This window comes from Magnolia sinica, chromosome 6, assembly GCF_029962835.1.
Source record: "Magnolia sinica isolate HGM2019 chromosome 6, MsV1, whole genome shotgun sequence".
In the NCBI taxonomy this organism is placed as follows: Eukaryota; Viridiplantae; Streptophyta; class Magnoliopsida; order Magnoliales; family Magnoliaceae; genus Magnolia; species Magnolia sinica.
This window is the reverse complement of record NC_080578.1, coordinates 8133476-8153727: the sequence shown is the minus strand read 5'-3', so window position 1 is coordinate 8153727 and position 20252 is coordinate 8133476. Positions and strand designations below refer to the sequence as shown.

General features: G+C 40.0%; 1 protein-coding gene and 1 non-coding gene across 3 annotated transcripts; one reads left to right on the top strand and one right to left on the bottom strand.

Moving 5' to 3' along the window:
- Window positions 1-4464: 4464 nt before the first annotated feature.
- Window positions 4465-4589, top strand: LOC131250457 (U6atac minor spliceosomal RNA). Its single transcript, XR_009173383.1, has one exon. It is a non-coding gene; the product is annotated as a U6atac minor spliceosomal RNA (small nuclear RNA).
- A 4145-nt stretch (window positions 4590-8734) lies between these two features.
- Window positions 8735-19693, bottom strand: LOC131248161 (uncharacterized). Of its 2 annotated transcripts, XM_058248249.1 has the most exons (8): window positions 19484-19693; window positions 18265-18397; window positions 12099-12181; window positions 11905-11983; window positions 11707-11816; window positions 10816-10880; window positions 9780-9871; window positions 8735-9047 (listed from the first exon to the last, which is right to left on the bottom strand). In XM_058248249.1, exons 1-8 carry the CDS (start codon window positions 19580-19582, stop codon window positions 8971-8973), a joined length of 738 nt encoding a protein of 245 aa, XP_058104232.1. In that variant the 5' UTR covers window positions 19583-19693; the 3' UTR covers window positions 8735-8970. The 2 variants fall into 2 exon arrangements, with proteins under 2 accessions (XP_058104232.1, XP_058104233.1); XM_058248250.1 differs by lacking the exon at window positions 9780-9871 and having other exon boundaries at window positions 19484-19688.
- Between the last annotated feature and the right edge of the window lie 559 nt (window positions 19694-20252).

The following is a 20252-nucleotide window of genomic DNA, read 5'->3' as shown; positions in this document are numbered from 1 at the left end:
CAAGGTGAGCACCGAATGATGGACGATCCATAATAGAGGTGGTGCCCACATGCTGGACAATCCACGTAAAGGGTGGGCTCCACTTGATGGGCGATGGATATTGAAGTGGGCCTCACATGATGGACAATAATAACATTGATGGTGGGCCTCACATGATGGATGACCAACATCAAATGTAGGCCCTACATAATGGATAGTACACATTAAAACGTAGCATCTAATGATGAGTTGCCCACATTCAAGATGAGCCCCGCATGATGGATGGTGTGTATCAAAGTTGGGGCCCACACAATGAATAGTCCACGTTAAAGTTGTCCCTACATGGTGGATGGTAGATGGGAGGAGGACCAAATACACTCGAGAGATAAATACCCGTGTGATGTGAGAAACCAAATATGCTTTTCTATTTTTTTCAAAAGACTTATATGCTAATTAAGTAGAAACTGGGACATAAATAATTTTTCTAAAGTAACTTACCATCCAAACACCCCTTTAATTGACAAATAATTGAAGGTTGAAATATTTCAATGTAAGAGTTCATCTAAAAAACGGTTATCAACAGGGTGGCCCATCTTGTAAATGGCTTAGATCATTGAGATACCTTTCCAAGATTAAGATCAACGGGAGCTATCTTCTTATAATACTTCAAAATGTATTCTACCAGGATTGCAAAGAACTTTGATACTCCACCCCGTGATGCATGATACACATGCACTTAGAAATTGCATCTGCACTTAAATCAGCTTATTTCTTTACCTTGCCATGGATTGGTGGACATTTATGTACAGTTAAAAATAAAAATATTCAATGGTCCTATTTCAACAAATAAGATTATAAACTACAGGTATAAGATTTTTCAACTAATCTGATTTTGGGACCGTGACTTAACAATATTAAGTTCTACAATCTATTCCGTTTAATTTGATTTAATATGCACCACGTGTACAATTTCTTAGTGCCTGAGTATCATCTACCACCCTCTGCTGGAGTATCAAAGTTGGTCTCTTCCAGGAAGCAGCAAACCTCTCATCTCCCTCCCTTTTCCACTACGAATGCATGTACCTCTCCCTACATCATGCATGTCTCTGTCAAGTACATCCCTGATAAAGATCTTATTGTGGGGCCCACACGCTCTCACTAAAGATTCACGGTTCATATGGAATGCATGAGTCATGCAATCCCTTTCTTTCCATTCCACACACGGTTTAATCCCTTTCTTTCCATGCCACACACGGTTTGTACGCTTTTACACGTCGCCTTGAGGTGCCATGCATCACTGCTGGCACATTCTCCCCGACATGCGCGTTGGATCTTTTCAGACGAGCCTGCGTCAGCCGTCAGGGGTCGAAAGGCGATTTGTATGATACATAGCGGGAGTCTTTACACAGTGTATGCCGGCTTTCAATTCCAACAAATAGGGGCCATGTTTCAGTAATCCAGACCATTTGTCTGTCGTGTCCAACTGTAGAAGGAACGATATCATGCCCAAAACATCTCAAGTTGAGGATCCTTACGATCAATCTTGGGACTTTTTTTATTGAATGGGAGCCTGTTGATTTATTTTAGGCCTATTTTTAATGGTTGCAATTGAATTATTGAAAAGATCCTGGTGGCATAGTTCATCCATGGTCTGGATTTAGAAGCATGGGTCCATCCAGATTCCACGCCCTAGTTTGAATGGTGGCATAGTTCATCACATGAGGCATTGCTGCGCGTCCATACGGACCATCCAGATGGTGGGTCCCATCATGAGTGCGGCATATATCTAAAACTATACTGATTAAGTAATCCAAACGATCAAATTGATGCTATCAAATGGATGATTATAAGTAAAATAGTGAGTGGTTCAAATTCCAACATGAGTGCCTGTGTGGTGTGGGTGTGTGTAAAAAAAGAAAATTTATTTTATAAGTGGTCCAATTTCAAAGGAAATTCAAATCTTTGTTATCATGGTCTCCGTGCAATTTTTGGATCATTCTCGGTGGTTTACACGGACTGAGCTACCTCGGTTAGCACGACTCGGCTTGAAAAAGCCCGATTCAACTCGGTTGCTGATTTTTTGTGATAAAAAATGAGTTCAAACTGAGTTCGAGCAGCCCCAGCTCAACTCGACTCAGATTGAATCTAGCTCGAATCAAGTTCAGATCGAACCAGTTTGGTGACTCGATTACTTTGCATTGATGTTGCTCACCAAACTGTTTGATAAAATGACTCAACCAAATGTGGTGGGTGGCAAGGAAGGATTTGACGTTAAACAAATACCTTTTTTCTCTCTTTTTTTTTTAAAAAAAATTTTTTATGTTACTTAGAAGGTGTTTGATAAAACACCTGTAAAACCATTGCATCTGTTTTACAAATAATGATATTGTGAAGTTGCAGTTCAGGTGTTTGTGGAAATGCCTCGATGATGAACTCCGCTCGATCTTTGCTCGAACGCGGCCCGAGCTCTTGACCCAAACTGAGCCGAGCTGGCTAGTTAAGCTCAAGGACCGAGCCGAGCCAAGTTCGAGCCAAGTCGAACTGAGGCCAGCTTAACTCGGTTCGACTCGACGTACACCCCTAATCATTCTTTACCCATTGGGAAGTGGATTGGCTGGTGCACCACACACTAGCTACATAGCTGGTATATTGATGTTAGCAAGTTCTGTGGGTCTAATCATGACGTATGTCTTATATCCAAACTGTCCATCCATATGGCGAGCTTGTCTTAAAGCCTGAGACAAAAAATAAGATAGATCTAACTATCAACTGGACCACAATGAAAAAAGCAGTGGGATTGAACATCTACAATTGAAAACCTTTTGGGCTTCACAGAAGTTTTAGATCAATATAAAATTTGTTTTTCCTCTTCATACATGTCTTTGTGACGTTATGAACAATTTGAATGGAAAATAAACATTATGGTGGGCCCTACAAAATTTTTAATGGTAAAAATCATTATCTCTGCTACTATTTGTGGTGTGGTCTAATTGATCTTTGGATATGATTTATTTTTTTTCATAGAACTCTAAAGCTATCTCAAAAAATAGATGAACAGTGTAGATATAATAAATACATCATTGTGGGTCCCATGTAACATTGATCTCCTTTGAACCGTTCGTACAACTCGGAGCTCCAGGAGCGTCAGCGCTCGTGGAGATTAAAGTTACATGGCATCTAAAATGATGAATTTATTATATCCACACCGTTCATCTACTTTTTTAGATTATTTTAGAGATGATCCAAGAATAATAATCATATACAAATCTCAAATTGACCACACCACGGATAGCAGTGGGATAATGATTTCCACCGTTAAAATATTCGTAGGGCCCACAATAACGTTTATTTCCCATCAAATCTGTTCATAAGGTCACAAGCACCTCGATGAATAGGAAAAGAAAATATCATGTTGATCCAAAACTTCTGTGACCCCAAAAGGATTTCAATAGTAGACGTTCAATCTCCCGCTGCCTTTTGCTTTGTGGTCCACTTGATCTTTAGATCTTTCTTATTTTTCGTCCCAAGCCTTACATAGAGCTCGCCAAGTGGATGGACGGTCTGGATATATATAATATATACCTCACGATGGGAGCCACAGAACTTGCTGACGTCAATACAGCAGCTCCAATCCGTTTCCAGTTCGAGCTTTCATTTTGTGCGGACCCACCATTCAGTGATTCAAACCAATGATAGTGATGGTCCTCACAGTCGATGACCTATTTATTAAAAATCTTCTAGATTGGAGAATTCATATCATAATAGAGGAGCGTATCAAATTAACGGTCAGATCATTAAAACGTGGCCCCATTAGTATAAACAGGAGACCCGAACGGAAGGCACAAACCATCCACGCGTGCGTTGTATTAAAACTCACATTCAGTGCGCATCTGTATCCGGGAGTAACTACATCATTCTCCACCTAAGGATTAAGTGGGGCCCACGATTTGAAGATCACTACCATTGGTATAATGGACCACGTCCTGGATAAGCCATGCCCTCAAAATCTCTCCGTAAGAAAATCGTAGCCATTCAAAGATTGGCCATCGTTTTGAGATGAATGTGGACGGTTGCTGCGTGTGTGAGGGTTACGATTACCCCAACGGAGAGACGGTTCCGGGCACCGCCTATCCACTGTAAGACCCACCATATCAACAGTCCGGATGGCCAAACCATGTCCCCGGATGCTATGATAATCGGGTGTCGGGTCGGGTATTGTATCTCCAATCCAACTCATACGTACCAGAGTCCTGGACTTACCTCAGAAGGGTTAAACTCGTATGAAAGCAATGAATAGCCATTCAACTTAGACGAGTGGCAGGACTAATGAAATGGGTCTACTTGACTTTCAGGTCAGTTCACATGGTTGGTGGGACCCCCACCTGATGGACGGTTCATGTGGGTGCTAGTCATAACAAAAGTCCCACATCGGTAGTTTGCTGGAATATAGCTGCTTTTATATAGGATGTTTCGGCGTAATTGATTGTGTTCGTTGAAAGGAGAGACGGTTGGCATCTCCCCTGACAGGGACGGGAACAGCTTTCGGGCTTTCCTGTTACCACACATCCGGTTAAGGCTTCCCACTTCGGTGGATCTTACCCCAATTTTTTTTCTTTTTTCGATCCTGGCCGTCCATCCGTCCAAAATATCGATACAGGCAATCCAATTTGTGGGCAATATGCACTTCATCCAGGCAGTCCTAATCATGTAAAAAAAAAGAAAAAGAAAAAGAATCCAGGCCATCCAATTACCTCTTCCTTATCGTATTAAAGCTGTGTAAATCATGTAATATAATCCCATATTTCTTATTACAGTATGAGAGCATCACGGTTAGATCCTTTTTTTAAAAATGGGCCTTTCATTTTCTTCAGTTTGTTGAGGCCAAGGGCAAATGAATGGTTAAAATTGAATGGACCATTAACAATTCTAAAGTTATTACATGGATCCTAAACTTGGTGGATTTAAAATTGGGTTTTAATCTTATTCTAAGGCTGCTAAGATGAACGGTCTGGATTGCTGAACAATGTCCCCTCTTGTACGTAAAGGATTTCATTGGATCGATAATCCTATAATTTCTGGCTCCAACTGAACCCACACATGCTAGAATCAAAACCGTAGCCAACGAGGAGAGGTAGACGTGTATGAAAAGCAAAGAACAGTTTGGAAAGGGTTGTGAATGCTACACATTCAATATTAGACATGTGGCAGCCCTGATGAATGGGATCCACTTGATTTTTGGGTCAGGTCACCTCCATGAAGGGAGTAGGACGCCTACCTGATGGACGGTTTTGTGGGGCATTGGCAAAATTCCTAGAATGCAAGTCCAACAAGCCCTTTCATTTCATTCTCATGAAAGTAGCTAATTAGAGTGCCTTTGGTCCTGCTGGATGGAGCAACTTAGTCTCACATAGCTAAACCAATGAAGTCTTTGGCCATTTTATATGAGTATTAAGAGAAAGATAAGCTGCGTTAGCTGAAAATAGAGGTGTTTTTTTTTTTTTTTTGTATCCCTTCATCAGGATAGGAGTTTGCAAGCTTATCCATGCTATGGCCTTCATTGTAGGGCCAACTTCATGCGAGCTTCAGGTCCGGACATCCACCCTCCATTGAAACCTTCCAGGGCCAGGGAGATGTGGCTTAGATATCCAGCTACATCCATTGAATGAGGTGAGGATACCCACTAAATTGATGGCCCCGCCTGAGTTCTTGAATGAAGAGACCCACTAAATTGATGGCCCCACCTGAGTTCTTGAATGAGGAGACCCGCTAAATTGATGGCAGGGCGTTGAGTCTAGTTAGAGACTAGACGCAGAATCTAGCTATCATTCTAAATGAATTCTTCTTTTTGCCTTGTGTCTAAATACTTGTTATTTCATTAATACAATTGCAATATACCTCTTAAAAAAGAATAAAGATAAACACATAGATAAAAATGACTAAACGATGCCAATTTCATTAATTGAATATGTAACCCATTACAATTGATAAAGTATTGAAAGTAACTTGGAGAAATAAGCAATCGAGAGATAAATACCTAACTCATCTGTCAGAATATATGATTGAGGTGAATGGTCAATAGGAGATGTGACCGGATAGGTGCGATCGCCTGAGTAAGAACGCAATTAATTAGGATCCAATAACTTAGGGTTGTGAACATTTAATATAATCTTACGGTACTATAGCACTGGACAATGTACAGTAGTAATTTATAATAAAGGTAGGCTAGGTTATGCGAAGATAAAAGATGATAAATGAAAGAAAAAAAAATGAAATTAGATAGATGTGTTTGATGTGGGGCCTTGAGCTCTTTTTCGCATACTCTTTTTATAGCTTGTCGAGACAACACTGCCCTCATTGGATTTTCTTACTGATCCTGCATTTTCTCTCATTTACGACATGCATTTTGAATAGGAAGGACTCCGAATAGATTCGGAACTGCTGACTTCTCAGATCTTCTTCTCATAGCTGATCACCTCACGAAGATCTTTGTGGCCTACTAATCGAATTTGGGATCATTAAGGGGAACCTTTATCACCAACCCTAGACCTTAAATCAATCATGATCATGCATCTAGTTGTCCCAATTAAACCGCATCCTACATTTAACCTCCACTCTATGATTGTTTGGGGTACTGAAGAGATTAGATGGACTGGATCCACCTAATATTAATCTGTTATCAAAGATGGGTCTATCTCTTCACATTAATAACAGAATGTGTTTGCTGAGGGCATACATATATTCAGGCCCCAGTATAGTTTTCGTGAGTACCAAACCTGTAACATCAACACTTGACTGTTTTCCATTGGTCCACATTAGGGCACCAAAAACGGGGGTAAGCACTAAGCATGTGACCCATGGTTCATTTTTTAAAAAAAAAGAAAAAGAAGGAAGTCGGAACAAGTTGGCCTCATTCATAAGTTTAAGATCAGGATTTTTGCACCAGGGCTTGTCCCTGGTTGTATGAATGAATGGAAAGTCCAAATTATGATTAGGCAGCCCATGTATCCCTCAAAAGCTTTGGGAATGTTTAAGAAGGTGGGAGAGAGTCGGTTTAAGACTCTTCTTTTTCTCTCCCTTGGAAGCGAGCCGTATCTCAGCTGTGAAAGTGATCCAACGGCTCAGCTTGGAGATCGCATAAAGAGTATATGCCATCTGGGTGGCAGGAGAGTGCTAGTACGAGCGCGCGAACACACATGTATGTGTATATATATGTATGTTCTAAAACCTAATCACATTCTACACCCAAAAGGAGGAGAAAAAGAAGAAAGTAACCAGACAAATTGCAGTAAAGTTGTCCTAGGGAATTTATTCTTTTTTAAGTGGAACTTTGCTAATTCCACATGCGCACCACCCCACCATTCCGCATTCTACTATTATGTGCCCATATGGAATACAAACCATTTCACACCTCCCTCAATAACAGCCAGTCAAGTCCTTTGTCAGGCCCTACTCGATTTCCGGGCTCGGGTCGGCTGGCATTTCAGGCTAAGAAAACTGGGCCGGGTGTGTAGATGTCAAGCTAGTCCACCCATCAGGTGGCCCACGAAAGAATTCACACTTCACGAGGTCTTGCCGATGGTCTACATTCAACTACAGGCATGGCATACTAGCTGAGTGTGTAGTCGGATCCACCTCACGCACCTTGGCAGTTTGGCATACCAGCTGAGTGTGCAGGGACTAGCAAAAGCCCCACTGCCGAGGATTGGACGGCACAGCCTCGGGCCACACTAGATTCTAGTCTTTGTTGGGGGGGATCAAGTGCTGTCTTAAGGGCAGAAAAAAGGCCCACACAAGATTATTCCCACCATGAAAGGTTTGTTGTGTCAAATCGCTTTATCTTTTCCGAGAGAAACGATTCACCATGAAAGGTCTCACAAACATGTGCAAGTGGTTTTGCTAGAATACATTGGAACGTATTTCGGTAGGGTATGTTGTCACGTTAGATCTGGGACATTTCGCAATGATCCAAACCGTTTATATTAATGGCCTAACCTTGGACGGAAGATATCATAAACATAAAACTATTAAAACCTCTTTCATCAGAATGTTTCAACTGGTTAATCATTTCACTCTTTTCCTTTGAATATGGACTGGTCTGCTTAGCTGAAGCAATTTCAATATAAGAGGCTTAGACCCATCATATGAACGGTTTAGGTCACTGAAAATGATCCTGATCCGTTGGCTGATGTCCCAACGTATCCTTTACGAGCAAAATATATGAATGGTTTTCCAAGTCTCATGCATTGATTAGCAAGCTTACGAGCAGTGAAAATGAGAGCAATGATCCAGTAACAGTTTAACATCTTATTCCAGTGCAAATTCCTCAATGGGACCCACCTACCTTCACTGATGACTGTTCAGTAGACGGGGTCCACAGTGTATTGTACGCGGCCAAAATCACCATGACCCAACGATCAAATCCATCCATTTGATGGCATGCAAAGTGACTGATGAGAGAAATGGTTTATGCCAGATTTGATCGTCTGATTGGAACAACTTTTCAGGTCACATGCAATCTACCGTCAACCCCTCATATCTTATGGTCAATCAAACTGTAGGTGGGCCCACCTGGATACTGCATATTGATTTGCACCTTAATCAAGGAAAGTAAAATTGGTTTTGTATCATTTACCAATGAAATGGACACCTACTTTACGAAAAAGCAAATGCATCCATCAGTTGCAACTACACGATTCCTTTACAGTTATGAGAGAGAGAGAGAGAGAGAGAGAGAGAGAGAGAGCAACACCACATGTGAAAAAACACCCATGTCCGGTCTATATTTCCCTCAAATCTTACAGAAAAAGACTTGCAATTTTACATTGGACCGATTCACGTAAATGCGTTGTGTGAAACGGTAGAAACAAGTAAAAAAGAAGAAAAAGATGCCTTTCAAGAAGGCGCACAACAGGCAGATAATCCAAGACTGTCATTGTTTTATGCACAAGCCAGCTATCAACTATGATTAGACTGATCAAAGCTGACCCGCCCTTATGTCCCTATCAAGACGATCCGCATTGAGTGTGCCGGGAAGCTCTCTGAAATCATCATTGAAGATCGAATATGCGCTGCATGTACAGAAAAAAGAGGTCTTCAGCGATATTCACACAGAGTACAAGTACAGGGGCATTCACTTTCTTATTTTCTACTTACAGAGCAGATCAAAATTCAAATTTACTTGGCACTTGTGCTGTTCTGCATAAAAGGATAACAAGATTTCTGCTAAACCCGTGGCACCTCCCCACATGTGCACCTTTTACGCATGAGAACACGTGCCATATGTTGGGGTATTTGAGCTGTGCATCAGGTGGGACCCTGTGTGTAGATGAACTGGCAGAAAAATCAGGCTGGCCTGTGCATCCAGCAGGCCACTTGTGTATGTTAAATGTGAATGGTAGGAAATTTTAAATCGTAGGTGTATCCACCTCATGCATTGGCCTATTCTGTTTTTTTTTTTCTTGGACTCTCTCCACACTGTGGGGCCCACATGATGCACGGCTCTGATGTCTATACGTGTGTTGGTTCAGGCCAAGAGGAAAGAGAAAGGTCAGACCATGAAAAGAGTATGAAGAGCAAGAATCAACATTAGCATCAGAAAGTTAATCAAAGTATCCTAACTGTTCGCACAGACGAGTACTTCATTGAGTCCCTGTCAGTAATGAGGCAATGAAGGATTCAGTACCATTTAGTAAGATCCAGTGACCCAGAAATCCCCAACACACAATCGCTTCTATCAAGAATTTGCCACATCATTTCGCAGGCATCAATTTTCTTCTACATGCTCAAGGGTTGCATATTACCTGATGGCGTTAGCCTATCGCATCGAGTTATGCCCAGCCCTCGAGAAATGTCATAGGCATCACCCCAGATCCACATCATCGCAAGAAATATTCTAGTCAACATTGCCCACCGAAACATGGAAAGAAAATAGTGGGCATGAGCATTCCCACTCCACCAAATGTAAGAAGCTATATGAATGTTCATTCTCCACCTATTAGCAATATGTGAATGAAGCAAGTATTTAGAACTGTCTAAAACCTAAGCCTCCAGCTATTATCGCATTTTTTGAAAGAATCGCTGCAAGATTCATCCTGTTTCAGTCTGTTTAGGCCCTTACAACCATATTCAAACCAATATGAACTATCCAAATCATGGGCCTTGTTGTAGATTGAACATTCATGATTTCTAATTACTGCACTTTTATTTGTCAAATTTGAACCACTGGAAACTTTTTCATTTTATCCATTCATTTGATAGCTAACAATCTGCATCAGGATCACCCATTCACTATAATTTCTGGGACATGACCCATCTTTAATAGACCTAATGATTTTGATGGTTTGGATTGAGGTACGCATGACACCCATATAACAACATTGTGCATATGGATAGATAATCATACTCTAGCAGACTGCCATATAATTTCCTTTACCTTGTACTTTCCCGAGGCATATGTCTAATTACCAAAATACCCCATATACCCTCTATTTATATCTTTGTTTCCAAGGTTACTTGTCCTTTTGAATCATTGGGGGAAACTCTTGCACCCACAATTCTCGTTATAGATAGCATAGATAAACATTTGTGGATTCACAAGTGACAGTGTGTATGCATATTTCCAAATTTTCTTAGTTCTGCAAGAAAGCATTCATAAACTCTGACTACGAGAGATTCCACTAGGAAAACAGAATGTTGAAATTGGATTATTCATTAAAATAAAAAAAAAAAATTTTAAAAAAACAGAAAAGTAAAAAAATCTGAGTCAAGGAGAGTGTACAGTACACGTATATGCTAATTTACTTCCCCTGATGTGATGGGATACTGAGAGATTTGTACCTGGTATCACCTTGTCGCCGCTGTCCAAGATTTGTTAGTATAATAGCAAACCCGGTCCCAAGAATCTGCATAGAAGATCAAACAGTAGCAAGCAAATAAGCCCCAAAACTTGAATGCCTTTTTCTGGAAACATGATTATGTAAGACTGTTAAGGTTACATTTAGCTGTTCTCACTTTTGAAGCTAGATGAGCTGTGCTCTGCCCAGATTACAAGTGGACAAGAACCTTCTATTTCAATCACGATTCAGGTGGAGAGTTGGAAAACTGAAACAAACACAGCATGTTTTCAGTCTTCCATACCCCCTAATAAGGCTGCAACCTGTGTTTGGTCACCAGAACCCGACTGACCCAACCTGAGTTCAGGTCGGTTGTCAAGGTCTCAGGTTGGGTAAGGGTTGGAAAACTCCAACACAAATTGAAATGAGGTTCAGTACGGGTTGAGAAAATCCGGGCTGAGTTAGGCCAGGTTGGGAATAATCACATGTATAGTTGGATCAGGTGACCCAGATCAGGTCAGGTTGGGTCAGTTTAGACTTTAGAGTTGAGTACAGAGGAATTCAGGTTGAGAACCACAGGAAGGTATTCGGATCATGTTGGGTAGTGGGTTGGGTCCTCTTGAGGTTGGGTTGGGCTAGGATTGACCGTTAACCTGACCCAACCCGCCCTACCCCCTAAATGCTAAGTATACTTAATGATCACCAAGGAAGCCCTGCCATCCGTGGTTTGATAGCATTTATGTAAACCCGTTGCCACAAGGCCTGACACGAACCAGACCCAGTACTGTGGCTGTTCCTTAACGACAACAACTAGGTTGCAAATTTGCATATTCACCAATTTAAATGGATATAATAAAATTGTAAAATAGAAGTCAAGGAAACGAAGTCTACTCACAAAAATTGGTCCTAAATCCAATCTGTGAGCAACAGGTGCCAGCATAAACCATAGAGCAATTACTGCCCATGCCTTTAGACTGATAGAGAAAATTGCCATCAACAGCATATCTATCAATGGTAATGGGAACAAAAAAAAAAGAGTCAAGATCCACAATAATCTAGGAGCACAAGTACAAAATTCAAAGTGGATGCCTACCAGGGAGCCTCATTTTTTCTTGGAGAAAAGAGAAAAGCCTCCTCTTCCACTGACTTGCTGACTGGGGAATACGGAACTTCTGAACATACACAAAAAGTGGAATATGTAAAACTCAGATATAATGGAAATTTCTGTTAATTAATCAAGGTTAAAGTACAGATTCAATTCAATGAAACAACTCAATCCATCCTAACCAGATCATCGTCATCGTCATCGTCGTAGCCATCTCGAATACTTTTAGCGGGTGGCTTTGGTGCGACAGCTACCATCAGCGAATCTGGAAAATGCAATGAGATTATGTCTTGTGAATTAAAAAACGACGATCACACCACAAAATCTTCCATAATAAGTTCACCACCAAGATTTTCTACAAAAACTATGGCTGTGCTTAGAAATTCCAGGATCCAAGGCCAGCACGACTAGCTAGGATCAAATTTGAATTGAGACATGTTCAGGACTTTCCCATATGTATCTCACTAGTAGTTTAGGGCACAACAACGTGGGAAAATGAAAGCCCTCTTAATGTGGGTTCCACTTATGTGATGCCCCTAATGCTAAGCCCATGTTGTCAGCTGTGAAGTCCACCAACTGTGATTTGGTGGTACATCCAAATACGGCCTACATGTGCTCATACAAATGAAGTTTCTTAAAGAGTTTGAACCTGAAATGAAATGGCATATAACACAAATGAAACTTCTTATTCCTTTCTTTTTTGATAACAAAATTAATTTTATTGAGCAAAGTCCAAAGGTGAAAGAAGTACAAGAATTCATTAAGATAATGGATAGGAAGACCTGATACACAGAAGAGCCCCTTCTGAAGTATCCGCCATAGAGTTAGCTTCCCCATGAATATGCTGAAAAGAGATGTCCAATGAGCTTGTTTGGAGCTTTATGGAGTTGGATATGAAAACTAATTCCCAATGCAGATCGCATTTCCCTGACACCCAAGCACTAGCACTAGTGAATCACCCTCAACCATCACTGATCCTTGTAGGTGTATGATGTCAACAAAGATTTCAGTCTCTATTTCGAAAGCCATGAATTCTGCCCTATTTTTCCAGAGCCAACCGGTCTTTTGAATGTAAACATAAAATTAATATCATCTCAGTTGTCTCTCACGACTCCAACCCTCGGTACCCATGTTACCTCCAGAACTTTTTTGAATAGAGACAGATTTTATTGAATCAAAGATTAGAGAAGTACAAGATTAAACGCAGGCCAGAAAGCAACCCTGTCACCAGTCATCACTACCTTGAGACCAACAAGCTGGTGCACACAAGAAACCAAAAGGAACAACAACCAAAAAAATCTAAACATAGTCCACATTTTAGAAGAAAAATCCACCCAACTAGAGATACCCCATGGCTACCCTCCCCTGCCATTCCTTCAAGATATCCTCGAAGAAGCAACCCTGAAATTCAATTCTAGATATAGAGCATCCTGTTAACATAAGGTTGATACCCTTCTTGTTGTGCCATTCGATCAACTTTCAAAGGCTCTTCTATTTCTGTCACCACCAACTCCACAATGCAATAGGAGATCATCTTCCACAAAATGCTTCTTCTCCCGGAAGAGACCCACTTTCCAGCCACAAATGACATCTCGGACAGAACCATTTCATGACTCCAGATGTCCCCCACAACATCAAAATGGAGAACAAATGGTCAAACCTTTCTTCGTAATTTCAAAATATAAACCAATGATCAGTAAGGACCCACCTGCGCTTCTTCATATTATCCATGATGAGAACCTTATTAGGGATTGGCTTTGGGCCTTTCTTGCGCAGCTTAGGTGGAGGGTGAATAAGGCCTCCTTTGGGGGGGGGTGGTGCGCGACAGTTTCAGGTATTGGTGCAACCCAGTTATCGAGTCAATGAGATCTCGATATCCAAATTGCAAAAAAAAAGAAAAAGAAAAAGGTATATCCACAAGAACAATGGAGTAGAAAGGGAGAGAACTTTATTGATATCAACCAACTTCTCTAACAAAAACTTTAAGAAAACTCATACTTAGAAAAATATTCGAATGCCTAACTCCTACACCACCACCCACTTTTATAAATTCTAAATGAATCTTTAACTACCCGCCCCCCCAAAAATAAATAAATAAATAAATAAATAAGAAGGATTGATTTCAAATCAATCACAATCACTCACAATCACAATTTATTACAAACCAATCTAATCTTATGGGTCTGAGTGGGATGGGCCCTACAATAGGCCATGGGCCTGCATTGGTTGGACAATTTCTATGCGGTGTAGGCCTCCTAAAAAGTAACAGAGTAATGCAAAGATTTCCTCGGGCTAGACAGAGAACGGCCCTCGAGTGCAAAGGCAAAAAGGAGCTTGACTACAAGACCCACCCATCGAGTAGGGAGATGCAACCCAAGCTAAAGTGTGCACTCTCGGCAAAAAAAGGGGTTTGTCATGCCATTGCACATTTGGACTACACAATGGTCTCCAAATAGAGAATGTGCATTATTGATTTGGCTGCGAATATAGCCCATTTGGGGAGTAAATCTAGATTTTTATGTCCTTAACATACGGGTTGATACAGTGCTTGGTGCATCGATGACATCAGCTGATATAATGGTCGATACTCTCAGTGTTGCAATTCATAGGTGGGCGATAAGAAACAAGGGCATAAAACAAAACAAAAACAAAAAAAATATCAACAGTATTATTGTCAATACATGCCAATATATTGTGATATCGAATTTATTGCAATTATATCTAAAGTGGTTCTATTGTTTAAAATGCCTAATATCAATTGATAGATATTTCGCAAGTATTGACAAAAACAGTGTACACCACCAAAAAATCTCGAAAACTCGAAAAAGGGACAATGTTTGGGGGAATCTGTTCCTAGTGGGTTTTAAGAGCTCCACTTGAGTTTTTAACAACTTTTTGAAATTATGTTGGGTAGACATGCATTCCTGTCAGCAAATCCTACACTTGTGGACATGGCCCAAATATAATACAAATGTTAAAATAGAAAACAATAAGTTCTCACGGAATGTTGTCATTATTCATATGTAAAAAGTGCCAATAAATAAATAATGACAAAAACCTCAAAAATTAATTGTTCATATGTGAAAAACAACAACAAAAAAAAAAAAAAAAAAAAAAAAAAAAAAAAAAAAAAAACCACACCTAAAGAACAGAATTTATTTCCAAGCTTCACTTTAGGCTCACGGGATAGACAAACTAAACATTAAGCTTTGTTTTTAGTAATTATTTCTAACTCGCTCTAATGTAAGATAAATGCTATAGAACTTGGACGCGGATACATGTGTCATTGATTGATACAATTACATGGTGTCGAAGATGGTGACTTTTAAAAGTAAGATTCTCCAATACATTAGAAAAAATATTAAAATAGTAAAATTAATTTTCTCATAATCTTAAAATAAAAATAATAATAATAATAATAATTCTCATAGAATATTTTCATTATTAAATATTAATACGTAAAAAAGTTCCAATAAATAAATACTAATAATAATAAACCTAAAATTTAATTGTTCACGTGTGAAATATATATATATATATATATATATATATATATATATATATATATAAAACTAATCCTAAAATAGTCTTTCCTAGAGATATGTCCAGGAGTGTGGGATACTCAAACAAGGACACATGTTAACACAATACAGTTTCAAAAAATCCCAGTGTACTTGTCATATAGGATATTATATCAGAATCAAAGTTTGAATACAAAAGAAGATTTCACTCATGCGCATTTGCTTGATATTAACTTTAAAATGATAAAGGTTCCTTCCAAAATTAATGCATCAATAGTCATAGTTACAAGAATGAAAAAACAGTTTTTCAAAAACCCAATGTTCAAACTCACTCTCAATAATGCAATAAAACCTTCCTCATGGAGATAAAAGGCCAATCAACAAAAAGATTAAAATGGGTGAATACCCAACAGTTCATTTAGATGCTTAGTTTTACTTGATAATTAAATACAAAGGAAATGACCAAAATGGAGGTGGGGCCATCTTAATTCACAACAATGAGCAAAACCCTTATAGCAATTCCTTGGTTTCAAGTTGGAGCTAATTCAATTCAAACCATACAAAGTGGGTTAATGGGGATACTAGTGTTATGTGCCCTGAAAAGCCAATATGGATCTCGTCTATTGATAAATGATTATATTCACCACTGATATTGATAATCAAGTCCATCGATCACGATGGCCATGGGTCCTATGTGGACATGTCATTAATGCCATAATTAATAAGTAGGCCTACCTCAAGCATATACGTGTATATGGGCTCCAGGAGAGGGTTTCCTCTATTGTCCTCGAGAACTTGAGTTTGGAAACAATGGTCATTGGCCAAGGGAGAGTTGTGTTCCATGGATCTCAATGCGTTGTTATTCCATGACCATCCAACAGGTTTTAGGACAAGCCTGTAGTTACTCATATGTGGTCATCCTATGCGAGGGGACCGATGATGAGTCAGGTGGAAAGTCTCCACTGTTAGCCTCAGCTATGAGTTGGTGCCTTTACCCTACCCCACATAGGAGTGTGAGTGTTCACGATATGGCATCTGGTAATTAGACCTATTGGATACTTTCAAATCTCTCATGTCTAGACTAGATCAACCAGTGTATGTATCAGCTTTGATTGGTTCTTAGATATGAGGACATATGGGGAGTTCAAGTTTCCAATGCAATGTTCTTTGACTCGCTTTACGAAATCAATTTTAGCGGTGAGTGTGGTTTGATTCATGCATTAGGATATGGTTGAGGTCCCTATGATCCAACATGGGATCCACTTGTTGCATAAGACCATTCTATGGCTTAGATTTTATTGATTGGACCATCCATCCAGGTTTTTTTTTTTTTTTGGGGGGGGGCTGTACCTTTTCGTATTGATTATGGATGAGTTAATGATGCATTTGCTGGAATTCATAAGAATGGAGAGATTGAGAAGGATGTTGCCCATAAAACTCAATCTGGGTGGAAGAAATGAAGATGTGCCTCTAGAGTTTTATGCAATCGTTGTGTACCGGTCAAAATGAAAAGAAATTTTCATAGGATAGCTATAAGACCAGCCATGCTTTACGGAACAAAATGTTGGGCAGTTAAGGAAATACACATTAATGCAGTTAAGGAAATACATGTTAATAAGATGAGTTTAGCTAAAATGGGGATGTTAAGATGGATGAGTGGCAAGACGAGGAAGGATAGACATCAAGGGAACCACCAATAGGCAATAAGACGAGGAGAATAGACTTAAATGAACTTTTTTTTAAAATAAATTTGAGAGAGACTTAAATGGTTTGGTCGTGTGCAACAGAGACCAAGAACTATGTCGGTTATGAGTTAGTTGGTGCAAGTTGAAGGCTCTAAAAGAGTAAGGGGAAGGCTCAAAAGGACGTGGATGGAGGTAGTAAGAAGAGACTTGTTGACCCATGGTCTAACTGAAAGTATGGCTCTTAATGGAGTGGAATTACGAAATAGGACTCATGTAGTCAACCCCAATTAATTGGGACAATGCTTACATGATGTTGATGATGACGATCTTTTGTTTTAACTGTAAAAAGTGTTTTAACCACACTTGATGGATATTAGATGGTTGAGATTTTATGGTCCACCACTTGATTTGCATAGGTATTGGATCAAGGGTGAATGGCCATGATTAGTTGAAGAATTTGGTCAATTTAGGTACATGGATAGGCAAGATCATAGAATTAAATGTAGTTGAGCATGCCAAAGTTTGTAGGATGGTCAAGAACCATAAGTGATGTCTCTCCCTGAACCCTACTCCTCCTTTACAAATAAAATCATATGCCAGAGGGAGATACAGAAAGCCTTGGATGCCTATACCCCTTGGGTGTCACCACCTAGAGATAATCTCATCTCATTTCCTCTCCTCCTCCACAGACACACGTTTGCATGTGTGGGGACCCCCTTGGACAGCTCCCCTTGCACATCCCTCACCCTACTTCAGTGTTTGTGTGTTGGCTCTAATCATTCTCCTCCATCAAGGAAAAATTGGGGAGAGACTTTCTAGTTTGGAGGATCAGCACTAACTCTAATTATTATTATTATTATTATTATTATTATTATATAGCATTGACCAAGAGGTAGATTCTAACCATAGAATTTTTTATTTACATAGAAACTTGATAATATCTAAATGGGATCACTAGAACTAGGATTACTAAAATCTGGATTTTCTAAAATTTTCCATCTTTTTCTTTTTGAAATATTTTTTTCCACTTTATTTAATTAAATAATTGCAATTCAATTCAATCCAGCATCCAAATGCCTAATGAAATAAATAAATAAAAGATTGCATTCGGTGGCTACAATTCGGGACAAAATATGCAATACCTCCACTTTTTAGTCTAACGTACATTTCGTCCCCATATTTCATGTCGCACAACACTTCCCCTTTCAAGACAAGCTTCAAATGTTCCACCGGTAGCCGTCTATCCGCAGCAATACGTTTTCTCAATTCATGCACCTGATTGTGGTACAAAAAGAAGCACAACTTATAGCATTTTCCTATGGGAAATCATCTTTATATCAAAAGAACTTCAACAAATATGAATGTTATAATAAACATAGAATAGCAAATTTGTGCCCCATGGCACAGGAGCTCATACTCCCACATTGTGTCTCGTACCACCAGCACATGTATGATTATCCAAGCCACACATCACATGGGTGGCCCTACCTTCAACTGTCCAGACACCAAAAATTGCCTTGATCTAATGACCTTGACTACCCCAATCAATGCACATTTCCCGTTTAATGCGAACCATTTCTAAATTTGGCCTTCTACTTTCCATTGGGATGCCTCCAATTTAATGGTTAGAATCATCTGGCAACAATGATTATTGTGCCCACCATGGTTGAAACCATTAAATGAACAGCTGAAAATTGTCCATCTCTCCCACGTCTATGCTAAGATATTGGAAGACGGAATTCCCCTGCCTCTAACAGGTACGATATTGTGAGGAAGTATATGATCTACAACCCAAAGACATGCACAGCATATTAGGTTTTCAGCTTGTACAACGGTGTCCACAGTTCACCAATCCACACCGTTGATCTGATTACCCCAGCCGTGGAGGAACCATTCCCCAAAAATCGCCTTGTTGAACGATTCTAATCCTTCAATTGTCATCCTCCAAATAGAATTTCCACATTCAACTGGAAAGGGACCAAAGCTCAACGGCTGAAATCAACCAATCCGGGAGATTTTCGGAGCGCCTTCAATCTGCCACGGGACCCAGGAAACCAGCGGTCTGAATCATTGAGCTGTGAGCCCCACCAAACACCAAACCCCAGGATCATACAATCCCTCCAGAATTGATGCCCTAGGACATGCGCAAAATCACAAGATAAAGAGATTGTTTTGAGATGAATATCGTAATTTCAGTAAGCGAAAGGGAAAGACGATGAGATTGCGAACTGCAATCGCCCTAGAAATCGAGCTATTCTAATCGGTTTTTGGAGAGCTCCTGATCCAATCTACAGACAAAAAAAGGGTACGAGAAGGAGAAGGAAAGGAGAAAGATGAGAGGGGTAACAGTGGAAAACTTACTTTGATGTGAGAAGGGAGACGAAGACGAGAGGGCGGAGCAGGTCCGATGGTTTTCAGAGTAATCTCCACCTCTTCTCCTTCTACTTCTCTCTCCGCCATTTCTCTAACGCTGCAATGGAGATTGCTTGAGAAATCAGGAGTCCTCGACTCCGCCCTCCTTTCGACGGAAGACTTTCTTAACTTTATCCCCGACCGAGGATCCGATTAGCATTCGTCAAGTTTTCAGTTCGGACACGTGACTTCGTTAGCCCGGTTCTGAGTGGGCCTCAGTAGTGACCCCTCCACTACCGACGTCGGTGATGGAAAAGGTCCGTGGGCCCACTATGATTTTTATGTTTTTATCTACGCCGTCCATCCATTTTTTTTCATTTCATTTTATAGCATGACAAAAAAATGAGGCAGATCCAAATCTAATGTGGACAACACCACAGGAAACAGTGGTGATTGAAACTCGCCGTTGAAAACTGCCTATGTAATGTTTATTTGCCATCCAACGTATTGACTGGAGAACTGGGTGAATGGAAAACACAAATATTAGGTTGATCCCAAAAATTTTGTAACGGTGGGAGATCAATCACCACTGTTTCGTGTGATTTGGCTTACTTAAAATAGACGGACATCATGATAAGCCACATAAACCATACCGGAACCAAGAGCTTTACCGGTGCACCGGGTCACTTCGGGCTCGTTTTGATACCACAGTATAAGTTAGTTTTTCCACTTACAGCGATAGATAAGTAACTTACCTGAGATAAGTAGGTTTGATTTA